The sequence below is a fragment of the Somniosus microcephalus genome, chromosome 4, assembly GCF_052327205.1.
Source record: "Somniosus microcephalus isolate GS21.2 chromosome 4, FLI_Smic_1.0, whole genome shotgun sequence".
Taxonomy (NCBI): Eukaryota; Metazoa; Chordata; class Chondrichthyes; order Squaliformes; family Somniosidae; genus Somniosus; species Somniosus microcephalus.
The window spans coordinates 63,478,846-63,496,006 of NC_140990.1; the positions used below are offsets into that span (position 1 = coordinate 63,478,846).

General features: G+C 48.8%; 1 protein-coding gene across 1 annotated transcript in view; it reads right to left on the reverse strand.

Annotated features, from left to right (window-relative positions):
* The window catches only part of LOC147119058 (uncharacterized), a 70,133-nt gene that overhangs the window by 20,160 nt on the left and 32,812 nt on the right, over window positions 1–17,161 (reverse strand). Inside the window, exons 3-4 of the mRNA XM_085984022.1 lie at window positions 11,539–12,104; window positions 11,128–11,454 (exon numbers count right to left, since the gene is read on the reverse strand). Coding sequence (XP_085840148.1) covers window positions 11,128–11,454; window positions 11,539–12,104 — 893 coding nt within the window. The remainder of the gene's footprint in view (window positions 1–11,127; window positions 11,455–11,538; window positions 12,105–17,161) is intronic.

Consider the following 17,161-nt stretch of genomic DNA (forward strand, 5'->3'; position numbering starts at 1 on the left):
GGAGTACTGCGTACAGATCTGGTCACCATATTATAAAAAGGATATAGAGGCACTGGAGAGGGTGCAGTGAAGATTTACAAGGATGATATCAGAAATGCGAGGTATACATATCAGGAAAGGATGAACAGGCTGGGTCTCTTTTCTCTTATACCTCCTTATGTGGCTCAGTGTCAAATTTTGTTTGATAACGCTGCTGTGAAGCACCCTGGGACGCTTTACTACATTAAAGGCGCTATATAAATCCAAGTTGTTGTTGTTGCTGTAAAGGAGGAGGCAGTAGCGATATTGGATAGGATAAAAATAGAGGGTTATACATAAAAGGTTGGCAGTCCTCAAAGTAGATAAGTCACCTGGTCCGGATGGGATGCATCCTCGGTTACTGAGGGAAGTAAGGGTGGAAATTGTGGAGGCTCTGGCCACAATCTTCCAATCCTCCTTGGATATGGGGGTGGTGCCAGAGGACTGGAGGATTGCAAATGTTACCCCTGTGATAAATCCATGTAGTGAGACAAGGAACTCGAAGAGGCGAGGTATGAGGATTAATACGAGTGCTTTATTGAATGACTGCGAGACAACCAGGCAGACCTGCTTCCAGGCATTGCACCTTTGCTGACCTTAGCAGGAAGCTAACCCCTGACCTTAACAGGAAGCAACCCCTGACCTTAGCAGCAGCATTGGCTACAGCACCACCTGGTGGATAACCTTAATCATAACATCCCAAATTACTATATCCCTCCCCCCTTAAGATTTCAGTATGAATTTCTTAACAAACAACCATTCCTAAGGGTCACCTAAGAAGTCTCCATTCACCATGTTCCATACTTGATGAATCTAACAGGTCAGTATCAATCTCTCTGGTGGCTTGCAATACCTTTGTGAACGTCTGACAGTAAAGTCCCTGCTTGTTTGTGGTGAAGCCACCAGCTGCTCCTGAGCAGTGCTCGGAGTATCTGACTCTGCAACGATGGTTTCCTCTTGACAAATGGGTTCCTGTGGAATGGTCTCTGTCCCTGATGGTGGCACCACAGGTGCTCTTGGATAACTGGGGGCAAACCTGTCCTCAGCCATTGCATCTGGAACCTTCATTTCAATTTCCCCTTGTCTGGTAAGTATCTGATCTACATGTCTGCGTACTACCCTACCATCACCCAACATGACCTTGTATGATACGGGACCGGTCATTGAGTCTATGAAGCCAGGAATCCACTTGGGTCCATAACTGAAATTCCTGGTAAGGACCACATCTCCTTCTCCAAAACTTCGGCTCTTTGTTCTTTTGTCATGGTTCTCTTTTTGTTTGTTTTGTCTGTTTTCCATTTTCCTTTTTAGGTCTGGGTGGACAAGGTCAAGAGTGGAGCGTAGTCTACGACCTAATAACATCTCAGCAGGAGAGAGTCCTGTGGTGGATTGAGGTGTTATTCTGTAGCTGAACAGAACCTGTGACACTTTGGCTGCTAAACTCCATTCTGCACTTTTTTTCATCATCTCTTTAAATGTTTGTACGGCTCTCTCTGCAAGTCCATTTGAGGACGGATGATATGGGGCCGAGGTCACCTGCACTATGCCATTTTTTCTCAAGAACTCTTTTGTCTCTGTACTCACAAAACAAGTGGCATTGTCACTTACCACGATCTCCGGTAGCCCTTGATTACTGAAGCTCCGACGCAGGCAGTCTATAGTAGTAGTGGCGGAAGCAGAATTTACAGGATAAACATCCATCCATTTGTAATGTGCATCAATGATTATGAGGAACATCTTCCCCATGAATGGACCCGCATAATCTAAGTGCAATCTTCTCCATGGTTTATCCAGCCACTCCCAGGGGTGGAAAGGAGCTGCTGCTGGTGCCTTCCGGTGTTCCTGACAAGTGCTGCATGTCTTGACTAGATTTTCTATCTCCTCATCTAGCTTTGGCCACCACAAGTAACTCCTAGCCAAGGCTTTCATACGCGAGACCCCAGGATGACACTGATGTAGTTGCTCTAGGATAGACTGTCATGCTGGCTGTGGAATAATCACTCGTGCTCCCCACAACACGCAACCATCCTGCACACTCAGCTCTGTTTTCCTGACACTGCAGGGTGTGAAGTCAGCCCCTTCCGGATGCTGTGGCCATCCCCTCACCACATATTCTCGAACTCTAGACAGTACTGGACCTTTACCGGTCCATGACCTTACTTGCTCTGCAGTCACAAGTGCTATGTCAGTGTCCTCCAACATCAACACTCTGTCCTCTGGAGCTGCACGGATAGGTGTGCCTGGCAGTGGAAGACGGCTCAAGGTATCTGCGTTCCCATGGTACTTGCCCGCCTTGTAGACGATGACATACTCATATGCCCTCAACGTCATGGCCCACCTCTGGATCCTGGGTGATACCATCTGTGGAACTGCTTTCATTTCATTGAAAAGAGAGATAAGAGGTTTATGATCGGTGCATATGGTGAACTTCCTGCCATATATGTACTTGTGGAACCTCTGTAACCCAAACATTACTGCTAACCCCTCTTTGTCTAACTGGGAATTGTTTTTTTCCGCTGGTGTTAGAGTTCGGGACATAAACCCTATTGGTCTTTCAGTTCCATCTTCCATGCAGTGTGAAAGAACTGCCCCCACCCCGTAAGGTGAAGTGTCACAAGAGAGAATGATGTCTTTCTCTGCATTGTAGTGAACCAGCACATCCGATGACAGCATCAGTTTCTTGGACTGTTCAAATGAAACCCCCTGCTCCTCTCTCCACTGCCACTGTGTCTCCTTGCGCAGTAGTTTGTGAAGAGGTGCTAACACAGTTGACAAGTTTGGTAAAAACCTGTTATAATAGTTCAGCAGTCCCAGGTAAGCTTTTAACTCAGCCACATTTGTAGGAGCAGGGGCGTCCTGCAGTGCTTGTACCTTCTCCTTGAGTGGATGGAGCCCGGTGGCGTCCACTCTGTGTCCCAGGAACACTGCCTCATTCCCCAGGAAAGTGCACTTACTCCTCTTGAGTCATAACCCTGCCCTCTCCAATCTCTGTAGTACCTCTCTCAGCGTGCTCAGATGCTCCTGGTTGGCTCTTCCCATCACCAGAATGTCATCCAGATAGATGGAAACATGTGGAATCCCTTGCAGTACACCTTCGATTGTCCTCTGGAAGATAGCTGGACTAGATGAGGCAACAAACAGTAAGCGGTTATATGTAAACAAGCCCTTGTGTGTATTTTTATTTATTTATTCATTGATGGGATGTGGGCGTCGCTGGCTAGGCCTGCATTTAGTGCCCATCCCTAATTGTCCTTGAGAAGATGGTGGTGAGCCGCCTTCTTGAACCGCTGCAGTCCATATGGTGTAGGTACACCCACAATGCTGTTAGGAAGTGAGTTCCAGGATTTTGGCCCAGCGACAATGAAGGAACGGCGATACAGGTTCAAGTCAGGATGGTGTGTGGCTTGGAGGGGAATTTGTAGGTGGTGATGTTCCCATGCGTCTGCTGCCCTTGTCCTTCTAAGTGGTAGAGGTCGTGGGTTTGGAAGGTGCTGTTGAAGGAGCTTTGGCGAGTTGCTGCAGTGCATCTTGTAGATGGTACACACTGCAGCCACAGTGCGGCGGTGGTGGAGGGAGTGAATGTTGAAGGTGGTGGATGGAGTGCCAATCAAGCGGGCTGCTTTATCCTGAATGGTGTCGAGCTTCTTGAGTGTTGTTGGAGCTGCACTCATCCAGGCAAGTGGAGAGTATTCCATCACACTCCTACCTTGTGCCTTGTAGATGGTGGAAAGGCTTTGGGGAGTCAGTAGGTGAGACACTCGCCGCGGAATTCCCAGCCTCTGGCCTGCTCTTGTAGCCACAGTATTTATATGGCTGGTCCAGTTCAGTTTCTGATCAATGGTAACCCCCCAGGATGTTGATAGTGGGGGATTCAGTGATGGTAATGCCATTGAATGTCAAGGGGAGATGGTTAGAGTCTCGCTTGTTGGAGATGGTCATTGCCTGGCACTTGTGTGGTGCGAATGTTACTTGCCACTTGTCAGCCCAAGTCTGAATGTTGTCCAGGTCTTGCTGCATATGGACACAGACTGCATCAGTATCTGACGAGTCTCGAATGGTGCTGAACAGTGTGCAATCATCAGCGAACATCCCCACTTCTGACCTTATGATGGAGGGAAGGTCATTGATGAAACAGCTGAAGATGGTTGGGCCTAGGACACTGCCCTGAGGAACTCCTGCAGTGATGTCATGTGATTGAGATGAATGACCTCCAACAACCACAGCCAACTTCCTTTGTGCTAGGTATGATTCCAACCAATTTATGGTGACATACTTCTTTGATTCGTCATCCAGTGTAATCTGCAAGTAGGCATGACTCATATCCAACTTTGTGAATTTCTTTCCTCCAGCCAGGTTTGCAAAGAGATCCTCTATTTTGGGAATCGGATACTGCTCTAGTTTGGACACCCGATTGACTGTCAATTTATAGTCTCCACAGAGTCTTACCGAATTGTCCGGTTTTAAAACAGGTACTATGAGAGCTGCCCATTCCGAACATTTCACTGGCTCCAGTATGTTCTCTCTCAATAGACGGTGAAGCTCAGCCTCTACCTTTGGCTTCATGGCATAAGGCACAGGTCGTTGTTTAAAAAACCTTGGCGGTGCCTCCTTGTCTATATAAATCTTAGCTGGGGGGGCCATTAAATGTGCCAAGTTCCTCCTTGAACACATTCTCATGTTCACTCAACACTTCTTGCAAAGTCAACTGTTTGCCCACATCTATTTGATGTACTGCTCCCCAGTCTAATTTAAGTTCTTTTATCCAGCCCCGACCTAACAGGTTTGGTCCGGTACCCGATACCATAACTACAGGTAGCTATTCCACTGTGTCCCTGTGTTGCACAGTTACCTTAGCTGTACCTAATGTCGCTACTCGTTCACCTGTATATGTTTTAAGATGCAGGGAGCAAGGCTTTAACTCTGGAACTTTTGCACGGTTCCACAATTTTGAGTATTCTGCCTTGTTCATTATGGTCACGCTGCACCCTGTATCCACTTCAAAGTTCACCTTAGAGTCATTTACTGTCAGTTGCAATGTGATAGGAGCCACTTTTGGAATGTTCTTTAACATGCCATACATTATGAACATGTCCTCTTCTTCCTCAGCTTCCCTGCTGATGTGGTGTGCTCCATGTTTTTTCACTTCTCTCCCTTGGTTTTGCTGTCCTCCCCCTTTTGGTTTGGATTCCTCCACAGGTGATTTCGCCCTGCAAGCTCATTTTATGTGTCCTTGTTTCCCACACTTGTAGCACTTTTCCTCCAGAAACTGGCATTCACTCACCAGGTGATCGCCCTTGCATCTATAACATGCCTTCACATGCTCACGTTGTGATTTCTGATGCATGTTCAACTTGTGCACAACAACCTGACCTGCAACTTGCATAGCATTAGCCCTCTCTGAACCCTGTATTTCTTTTACATCTCGGTTCACTGTCTCTATGGCTTGAGCAAGTTCCAATGCTTTTTCATAAGTAAGCCCAGTCTTGGATAATAATCTGCGCTGCATTCGGTCATCCATTATTCCACAAACTAGCCTATCTCTCAGCATTTCCTTCAGGTTGTTCCCATAATTGCAATCTTGTGCCAATTAAGGCAACACCGCTACGTAGTCCATTACACTCTCTTCCTCTTTCCTGTTCCTTGAATTAAACTTGAACCGCTGTCCAATCTCACTAGGCTCAGGGTTGAAATGTTCTTTTAGCACGGCCACTAATTCAACAAATTATTTGTCTCCAGGCTTTTCAGGACTGAGCAGATTCCTCATCAAACTGTAGGTTTGGCTTCCCACTGAACTAAGCAGAATGGCTTTCCTTTTTCTGGCATTATTTATTTCATTTGCTTTGAAAAAATAACCCAACACTTCACAGTATTCCTCCCAAGTTTGTGCTTGAATATCAAAAGCAGAGACCGTTCCTACCGTGGCAGCCATGCTCTCTTCCAACTGGTAGCTAACTGCAGCTCGTGATTTTGTTGTTTAAACAACCTGGCAGACTTCTCTTATTCAGGGTCCTGTTTTACCTCGTCGCCAAATGTGATAAATCCATGTAGTGAGACAAGGAACGCGAAGAGGCAAGGTATGAGGATTAATACGAGTGCTTTATTGAATGACTGCGAGACAACCAGGCAGGCTTGCTTCCAGGCATTGCACCTTTGCTGACCTTAGCAGGAAGCTAACCCCTGACCTTAACAGGAAGCAACCCCTGACCTTAGCAGCAGCATTGGCTACAGCACCACCTGGTGGATAGCCTTAATCATAACATCCCAGATTACTATAACCCCCTTGTTTATAAAAGGGGGAGAGGGATAAACCCGGCAACTACAGACCAGTCAGTTTAACATCAGTGGTGAGACAATAATCCGGGACAAAATTCATTCACATTTGGAAAAGGCTGGGCTAATAAATGAAAGTCAGCACAGATTTGTTAAAAGCAAATCATGTTTGACTAACGTGATTGAGTTTTTTGATGAAGTAACAGAGAGGGCTGAGACTTATTAGTAAAATTAAAGCCCACGGGATTAAAGGGACAGTGTCAGCGTGGCTCAGAGACAGAAAGCAGAGAGTGGTGGTGAACGGTTGTTTCTCCAACTGGAGGGACGTACACAGTGGTGTTCCCCAGGGGGTCAGTATTGGATTAAAGGGACAGTGTCAGCATGGCTCAGAGACAGAAAGCAGAGAGTGGTGGTGAACGGTTGTTTCTCAGACTGGAGGGACGTACACAGTGGTGTTCCCCAGGGGTCAGTATTGGATTAAAGGGACAGTGACAGCGTGGCTCAGAGACAGAAAGCAGAGAGTGGTGGTGAACGGTTGTTTCTCAGACTGGAGGGACGTACACAGTGGTGTTCCCCAGGGGTCAGTATTGGATTAAAGGGACAGTGACAGTGTGGCTCAGAGACAGAAAGCAGAGAGTGGTGGTGAACGGTTGTTTCTCCGACTGGAGGGACGTACACCGTGGTGTTCCCCAGGGGTCGGTATTGGATTAAAGGGACAGTGACAGCGTGGCTCAGAGACAGAAAGCAGAGAGTGGTGGTGAACGGTTGTTTCTCAGACTGGAGGGACGTACACAGTGGTGTTCCCCAGGGGTCAGTATTGGATTAAAGGGACAGTGACAGTGTGGCTCAGAGACAGAAAGCAGAGAGTGGTGGTGAACGGTTGTTTCTCCGACTGGAGGGACGTACACCGTGGTGTTCCCCAGGGGTCGGTATTGGATTAAAGGGACAGTGACAGCGTGGCTCAGAGACAGAAAGCAGAGAGTGGTGGTGAACGGTTGTTTCTGAGACTGGAGGGGCGTACACAGTGGTGTTCCCCAGGGGTCAGTATTGGATTAAAGGGACAGTGACAGCATGGCTCAGAGACAGAAAGCAGAGAGTGGTGGTGAACGGTTGTTTCTCAGACTGGAGGGACGTACACAGTGGTGTTCCCCAGGGGTCAGTATTGGATTAAAGGGACAGTGACAGCGTAGCTCAGAGACAGAAAGCAGAGAGTGGTGGTGAACGGTTGTTTCTCAGACTGGAGGGACGTACACAGTGGTGTTCCCCAGGGGTCGGTATTGGATTAAAGGGACAGTGACAGCGTAGCTCAGAGACAGAAAGCAGAGAGTGGTGGTGAACGGTTGTTTCTCAGACTGGAGGGACGTACACAGTGGTGTTCCCCAGGGGTCAGTATTGGATTAAAGGGACAGTGACAGCGTAGCTCAGAGACAGAAAGCAGAGAGTGGTGGTGAACGGTTGTTTCTCAGACTGGAGGGACGTACACAGTGGTGTTCCCCAGGGGGTCAGTATTGGATTAAAGGGACAGTGACAGCGTAGCTCAGAGACAGAAAGCAGAGAGTGGTGGTGAACGGTTGTTTCTCAGACTGGAGGGACATACACAGTGGTGTTCCCCAGGGGTCGGTATTGGATTAAAGGGACAGTGACAGCATGGCTCAGAGACAGAAAGCAGAGTAGTGGTGAACGGTTGTTTCTCAGACTGGAGGGACGTACACAGTGGTGTTCCCCAGGGGTCTGTATTGGATTAAAGGGACAGTGACAGCATGGCTCAGAGACAGAAAGCAGAGAGTGGTGGTGAACGGTTGTTTCTCAGACTGGACAACGTACACAGTGGTGTTCCCCAGGGGTCAGTATTAGATTAAAGGGACAGTGACAGCGTGGCTCAGAGACAGAAAGCAGAGAGTGGTGGTGAACGGTTGTTTCTCAGACTGGACAACGTACACAGTGGTGTTCCCCAGGGGTCAGTATTGGATTAAAGGGACAGTGACAGCATGGCTCAGAGACAGAAAGCAGAGAGTGGTGGTGAACGGTTGTTTCTCAGACTGGAGGGACGTACACAGTGGTGTTCCCCAGGGGTCAGTATTGGATTAAAGGGACAGTGTCAGTGTGGCTCAGAGACAGAAAGCAGAGAGTGGTGGTGAACGGTTGTTTCTCAGACTGGAGGGACGTACACAGTGGTGTTCCCCAGGGGTCAGTATTGGATTAAAGGGACAGTGACAGCGTGACTCAGAGACAGAAAGCAGAGAGTGGTGGTGAACGGTTGTTTCTCAGACTGGAGGGACGTACACAGTGGTGTTCCCCAGGGGTCAGTATTGGATTAAAGGGACAGTGTCAGTGTGGCTCAGAGACAGAAAGCAGAGAGTGGTGGTGAACGGTTGTTTCTCAGACTGGAGGGACGTACACAGTGGTGTTCCCCAGGGGTCAGTATTAGATTAAAGGGACAGTGACAGCGTGACTCAGAGACAGAAAGCAGAGAGTGGTGGTGAACGGTTGTTTCTCAGACTGGACAACGTACACAGTGGTGTTCCCCAGGGGTCAGTATTGGATTAAAGGGACAGTGACAGCATGGCTCAGAGACAGAAAGCAGAGAGTGGTGGTGAACGGTTGTTTCTGAGACTGGAGGGATGTACACAGTGGTGTTCCCCATGGGTCAGTATTGGATTAAAGGGACAGTGACAGCATGGCTCAGAGACAGAAAGCAGAGAGTGGTGGTGAACGGTTGTTTCTCAGACTGGAGGGACGTACACAGTGGTGTTCCCCAGGGGTCAGTATTGGATTAAAGGGACAGTGACAGCGTGGCTCAGAGACAGAAAGCAGAGAGTGGTGGTGAACGGTTGTTTCTCAGACTGGAGGGACGTACACAGTGGTGTTCCCCAGGGGTGGGTATTGGATTAAACGGACAGTGTCAGCGTGGCTCAGAGACAGAAAGCAGAGAGTGGTGGTGAACGGTTGTTTCTCAGACTGGAGGGACGTACACAGTGGTGTTCCCCATGGGTCAGTATGGGATTAAAGGGACAGTGACAGCGTGGCTCAGAGACAGAAAGCAGAGCGTAGTGGTGAATGGTTGTTTCTCAGACTGGAGGGACGTACACAGTGGTGTTCCCCAGGGGTCAGTATTGGATTAAAGGGACAGTGACAGCGTGGCTCAGAGACAGAAAGCAGAGAGTGGTGGTGAACGGTTGTTTCTCAGACTGGAGGGACGTACACAGTGGTGTTCCCCAGGGGTCGGTATTGGATTAAAGGGACAGTGTCAGCGTGGCTCAGAGACAGAAAGCAGAGAGTGGTGGTGAACGGTTGTTTCTCAGACTGGAGGGACGTACACAGTGGTGTTCCCCAGGGGTCTGTATTGGGACCACTTCTCTTTTTGATATAGGTTAATGACCTGGACTTGGGTATATTATATACTTGGGTATATAATTTCAATGTTTGCAGATGACACAAAACTTGGAAATGTCGTAAACAATGAGGAGGATAGTAGCAGACTTCAGGAGGACACAGACAGACTGGTAAAATGGGCAGACACATGGCAGATGAAAATTAATGCAGAGATGTGTGAAGTGATATATTATGGTGGGAAGAATGAGGAGAGGCAATATAAAATTATAAAATTCTAACAGGACGAGACAGACTAGATGCAGGAAGGATGTTCCAGATGGCGGGGGAGTCCAGAACCAGGGGTCACTGTCTAAGGATAAGGGGTAAGCCATTTAGGACAGAGATGAGGAGGAATTTCTTCACCCAGAGAGTGGTGAACCTGTGGAGTTCTCTACCACAGAAGGCAGTTGAGGCCAATTCATTAAATATATTCAAGAAGGAGTTAGATATATTTCTTAAGGCTAAAGAGATCAAGAGATATGGGGAAAAGGCAGGGACAGGGTACTGAATTTGGATGATCAGCCATGATCACATTGAATGGCGGAGCAGGCTTGAGGGGCCGAATGGCCTACTCCTGCTCCTATCTTCAATGTTTCTATGTTTCAATATAAACTAAAGGGTACAATTTTAACAGGAGTGCAGGAACAGAGAGACCTGGGGGTTTCTGTACACAAATCTTTGAAGGTGGCAGGACAAGTTGAGAAGGCTCTTAAAGAACCAGGCGGGATCCTTGACTTTATTAATAGAGGAATAGAGTGCAAAAGCAAGGAAGTTATGCTAAACCTTTATAAAATACTGGTTCGGCCTCAGCTGGAGTATTGTGTTCAATTCTGGGCACCGCACTTTAGGAAGGATGTCAAGGCCTTGGCGAGGAAGCAGAAAAGATTTACTAGACTGGTACCAGGGGGGAGGGTTTTCAGTTATGTGGAGAGACTGGAGAAGCTGGGATTGTTCTACTTAGAGCAGAGAAATTTAAGGGGAGATTTAATTCAGGTGTTCAAAATTATGAGCAGTTTTGATGGAGTAAATTAGGAGAAACTGTTTCCACTGGCAGAAGGGTCGGTGACCAGAGGACACAGATTAAAAGTAATTGGCAAAACAATCTGAGGGGAGATGAGGAGAATTTTTTACGCAGCGAGTTGTTGTGGTCTGGAATGCACTGCCTGAAAGGGTGGTGGAAGCAGATTCAATAACAACTTATAAAAGGGAATACTTGAGAAGGAAACATTGCGGGGCGATGGGGAAAGTGCTGGGCTGTGGGAATAATTGGATAACTCTACCAAAGAGCCAGCACAGGCACAATGGAGCGAATGGCCTCCTTCTGTGCTGTAAGATTCTATGAAACTCCAGCCCAGTTATAGGGTTATTAACATCAGCAGAAACAAATCAACTGACAGAATGAACATGGTTCAGTCCTGGATGTGATTAACAGCAGCAACAACAGCAGAATCCAACCCCTACCATCACTTGTGAACTCGCTGATGTCTCAGCAGGTGGGATGACCGAGTGAATCCCTTCCCACACTCGGAGCAGGTGAACGGCCTCTCCCCAGTGTGAGTGCGCTTGTGTCTCAGCAGGTTAGGTGAGTGAGTGAATGTCTTCCCACACACGGAGCAGGTGAACGGCCTCTCCCCAGTGTGAGTGCGCTTGTGTCTCAGCAGGTTAGGTGAGTGAATGAATCCCTTCCCACACTCGGAGCAGGTGAACGGCCTCTCCCCAGTGTGAGTGCGCTTGTGTCTCAGCAGGTTGGGTGAGTGAGTGAATGTCTTCCCACACACGGAGCAGGTGAACGGCCTCGCCCCGGTGTGAACATGCTGGTGTTCAATGAAACGGGAAGAACTAATGAATCTCTTCCTGCACACAGAGCAGATAAAAGGCCTCTCCCCAGTGTGAACTTGCTGATGTGTGACCAGGGTGGATGACTGAGTGAATCCCTTCCCACACATGGAGCAGATGAACGGTCTCTCCCCAGTGTGAGTGTGTTGGTGCCTCAGCAGATCCTTTGTTCTTTTAAAGCTCTTCTCACAGTCAGAACATTTAAAAGGTCTCTTAGTGGTGTGAACAAGATGGTGTTCAGTGAGGTTGGATGATTGAGTGAATCCCTTCCCACACACGGAGCAGGTGAACGGCCTCTCCCCAGTGTGAACTCGCTGGTGTGTCTGGAGCTTCGATGACTGAGTGAATCCCTTCCCACACGCGGAACAGGTGAATGGCCTCTCCCCGGTGTGACTGCGTCGATGAGTTTCCAGCTTCGACAGGGAACTAAATCCCTTCCCACAGTCCCCACATTTCCACGGTTTCTCCATGGTTCGGGTGTCCTTGTGTCTCTCCAGATTGGACGATCCGTTGAAGCCTCGTCCACACATAGAACATGTGTACGGTTTCTCCCCACTGTGAACGATGCAATGTTTTTTCAGGCTGTGTAACTGGTTAAAGCTCTTTCCACAGTCAGTGCACTGGAACACTCTCACTCGGGTGTGTGTGTCTCGGTGCTTTTCCTGTCACACCGATGTTTGAAATCTTTTCCCACAGACAGAACAGACAAACATTTCTCCTTCCACATTCATAGGCCGATGATATTCGAGTCCTGATGAATGGAGTAACTCTGTCAGATCTTGATGTGAGGTTTGGTCTGAGTTTGCGGTGTGTAAATGCTGCCCTTCTCACAGCCTGTAAAAGGAGTTTACAAAAGCCATCACTGTGAGTCCAGGATCGAAATTGACAAGATTCTCTCCTCCTGGTTCCTGGCCAAGGGGGCCGCGCATGCGCCCTGCTGCCCCCTGAGCCTTTCAAGATGGCGGCCGTTAACCCGGGCCTGTCACCGGGAGAAAGCCCCGCAGCTGCCGCCCCGCTCGGGGCAAACGCCCGGCCCGGAGGCTCTTGTTCAGGGCCTGAGGCTCACCCCGGGTGTTTATAAAGCCTCCCCGCTGGTTCTATTGCTTCCCTGCGCTCCGCCGCCTCCTCCCCGCTCCGGAATCTTCTCTCTGTCTTCCACCGCCATCATCCGATTGGCGGCACTGCGCACGCGTGGGACCCGCCCCGCACTGTGCCCGCCCCGTGCCTGCGCACACCAGGCCCTGCAGCATTGATAGGGCCTATTCTAGCCCGGAAGTGTTCTGGGTAATAACCGTCGCCATTTTGCTCAACAACAATGTGCAGGAGAAGTGAGTGGAATAGCTGAGTACAGAGATACCTTTGGACTAGGGAGTAGGAGGAGAATGAGTGGTGTGGCACAGAGCTGGAGAATCTATTTAATGGAGGGACTTGCTAAACAGGGTGATAAACGGACTTGCGAAACGGACCAGTGTCAAGCAAGGCTGTGTCATCGCACCAACGCTCTTCTAGATCTTCCTGGCTGCAATGCTACATCTCACCCTCAGTAAGCTCCCCGCTGGAGTGGAGCTAATCTACAGAACAAAAGGGAACCTCCGTCGCCTCCAGTCCAGATCCAAGGTCGTCCCATCCTCTGCCATCGAATTACAGTATGCAGATGATGCTTGCGTTTGCGCACACTCGGAGGCCGAAATCCAAACCACCGTCAGCACCTTCACCAAAGCATACGAGAGCATGGGCCTTGCACTAAACATCCGTAAGACAAAGGTCCTCTATGAACCTGCCCCGCCACACAGTGCTGCCCCCCGATTATCAAAATCACCGACAAGGCTTTGGACAATGTGGGCCACTTTCCATACCTCGGGAGCCTACTGTCAACAAAGGCACCACCAGTGCAGCCTTAGGTCGCCTGAGGAAGAGAGTGTTTGAAGACCAGGACCTCAAACCCAGCACCAAGCTCATGGTCTACAGAGCAATAGTGATACCCGCCCTCCTGTATGCTTCAGAGACATGGACCATGTACAGCAGGCATCCCAAAGCACTGGAGAGGTACCACCAATGCGGCCTTCACAAGATCCTGCAAATCCATTCGCAGGATAGGCGCACCAACATCAATGTTCTCACTCAGACCAACATACCCAGCATCGAAGCTTTGATCATGCTTGATCAGCTCCGATGGACGGGCCACATCATCCGCATGCCCGATACAAGACTCCCAAAACAAGTGCTCTACTCAGAGCTCTGACACGGCAAGAGAGCCCCAGGTGGACAGAGGAAATGCTTCAAGGACACCCTCAAAGCCTCCTTGAAAAAGTGCAACAATCCCACCGACACCTGGGAATCCCTGGCCCAAGACCGCACAAAGTGGAGGAGAAGCATCTGGGAAGGCGCCAAACACCTCGAGACTCTTCGCCGGGAGCAAGCGGAAGCCAAGCGCAGACAGCGCAAAGAGCGCACGTCAACCCAAGCACCCCACCCACCCGCCCCTTCAACCACCGTCTGCCCCACCTGTGACAGAGACTGTAGGTCCCGCATTGGACTCATCAGTCACCTGCGAACTCATTTTCAGTGTGGAGGCAAGTCATCCTCAGTTCCGAGGGACTGCCTAAGAAGGTGGTAAGGGGAATTTGGTGAGAATGGGAATTAGATGCTGAGGGGGAAGGAGGTGCTCAGTAATTTAAACCATGGAGCAACAGTAAATAATAAATAATCGCATCGGAGGACACCGAAAAAGTGACATCATCGGGAGCGGCGGATCTGCGAGGGAGCAGCGGCTGTGGGTGAAAATAAAGGTCGGTGATTTTCAGGCCCAGTCCAGCAGTGGGAACGGCGGCAGAATTCGAGAGTGACGTCGCAGTACAGAAAGTGACACCTGCGCAGGGGAAGCAGCTGATTGGGTGAGTATGGCCAGGTGAGTATTTATACTACTCTATAGTTTGACAGTTTAGGTTAATAGTTTATAAGGTTTAAAAGGTCTTAATTTTGTGGTTTATAGTTGCTAAGGTCGCTGTTGAGTAACGGGGAGTGCTAGGAAACAAGGGCCCTTGAGTATATCATTTAATTGTAGTGTAATTAGTGGTATTGATTTGATTTAATTTGAATTAATTAAAGGGTAAGACATGCCAGCACAGCTCGGCCCCATGGCATGCTCCTCCTGCACTATGTGGGAAATCAGGGATACTTCCTGTGTCCCTGACGACCATGTGTGTGGGAAGTGTATCCAGCTGCAGCGACTGGCAGACCACATTGCGGCACTGGAGCTGCGAATGGATACATACTGGAGCATTTGCAATGCTGAGGACATCGTGAATATCACGTTTAATCAGTTGGTCACACCGCAGGTAAAGGCTGCACAGGCAAGGAAGGGAATGGGTGACCGCCAGGCAGAGTAGTAGGCGCAGGCAGGTAGTACATGGGTCCCCTGTAGACATCCCCCTCTCAAACAGATATACCGCTTTGGATATTGTTGAGGGAGATGGCTTATCGGGGGAAGGCAGCAGCAGCCAACTTCCTGGCAACGTGGTTGGTTCTGTGGCACAGGATGGGAGGAAAAAGAGTGGAAGAGCTACAGTAATAGGGGGTTCTATTGTAAGGGGAATAGATAGGCGTTTCTGCAGCCACAAACGAGACTCCAGGATGGTATGTTGCCTCCCTGGTGCAAAGGTCAAGGATGTCTTGCAGCGGCTGCAGACCATTCTGGAGGGGAAGGGTGAACAGCCAGTTGTCGTGGTGCATATAGGTAAAAACCAGCATGAGGTCCTGAAAGCTGAATATAGGGAGTTAGGAGGTAAATTTAAAAATAGGACATCAAAGGTAGTAATCTCAGGATTGATAACAGTGCCACGTGCTAGTCAGTGTAGAAATAGAAGGATATTTCAGATGAATACATGGCTAGAGGAATAGAAACATAGAAACATAGAAACATAGAGATAGGAACAGGAGTAGGCCATTCGGCCCTTCGAGCCTGCTCCGCCATTCAATGAGATCATGGCTGATCTTCGTCTGAGATCATAGCTGATCTTACCAGTTCATTACCCCGTCCCCGCCTTTTCTCCGTAACCCTTAATCCCCTTAGCCTTCAGAAATATATCCAATTCTCTCTTGAAAATATTTATTGAATTAGCCTTCACAGCCCTCTGTGGCAGGGAATTCCACAGGCTCACCACTCTTTGAGTGAAGAAATTCTTCCTCATCTCTGTTTTAAATGATTTGCCCGCTATTTTTAGACTGTGGCCCCTGGTTCTGTGCTCCCCGGCCATTGGAAACATTCTCTCTGAATTCAGCCTGTCCAGGCCTGCCATAATTTTATATGTTTCGATGAGATCCCCTCTCAATCTTCTAAACTCCAGTGAGTACAAGCCCAAACTATTTAATCTCTCTTCGTAGGTCATTCCCGCCATTCCAGGTATCAGCCTGGTGAATCGCCGTTGCACTCTTTCCATGGCAAGAACATCCTTCCGCAGATGGGGCGACCAAAACTGTACACAATACTCCAGATGCGGTCTCACCAGCACCTTGTACAGCTGTAGTAAGGTATCCCTATTCCTATACTCGAACCCCCTTGATATGAAGGCCAACATACCATTTGCCTTCTTAATCGCCTGTTGCACCTGCATGCTCTCCTTCAGTGACTGGTGCACAAGAACACCCAGGTCCCTCTGCACTTCCCCATCTCCCAATCTATTGCCATTTAGAGAATAATCTACCCTCCTGTTTTTACCCCCAAAGTGGATAACCTCGCATTTATCCACATTATAGTGCATCTGCCACGTATCCGCCCATTCCCCCAACCTGTCCAAATCGCACTGTAGCCTCCTGACATCCTCATCAGAGCCCACCCCTCCTCCTAGTTTAGTGTCGTCAGCGAATTTGGAAATATTGCATCCAATTCCCTGATCCAGATCATTTATATATATTGTGAACAGCTGGGGTCCCAGGACAGATCCTTGCGGCACCCCGCTGGTCACTGCCTGCCACTCCGAAAACGAGCCGTTTATTCCAACTCTCTGTTTTCTATCCGCCAGCCAGTTCTCTATCCACGTTAATACTTTGCCCCCAATCCCATGAGCCTTAATTTTGCATGATAATCTTTTGTGTGGAACCTTATCGAAGGCTTTCTGGAAGTCAAGGTACACCACATCCACCGGCTCTCCCCCATCTATTTTACCAGTTACTTCCTCAAAAAATTCCAGCAGATTAGTCAAACACGATATACCCTTTGTAAATCCATGTTGACTCTGTCCGATCCTTTCCCCATTTGTCAAGTGCTCCGCTATTTTATCCTTAATAATGGACTCTAGCATTTTGCCCACAACCGATGTAAGGCTTACTGGTCTATAATTCCCTGCTTTCTCTCTACCCCCCTTTTTAAATATTGGGGTAACATTAGCTACCCTCCAATCCATGGGTACTGTTCCCGAGTCAATGGAGTTCCGGAAGATGATCCTTAGAGCATCTGCTATCTCCAGGGCCACCTCCTTAAGTACCCTAGGATGTAGTTTATCAGGCCCCGGGGATTTGTCGGCCTTCAGTCCCCTCAACTTACCCAACACCATATCCCTAGAGATACTAATTTCTGTCAGCTCCTCCCTCTCATTAGTCCCTATGTTTGCCGATATTCCTGGGAGGTTATTTGTGTCCTCCTTTGTGAATACAGAACCAAAGTATG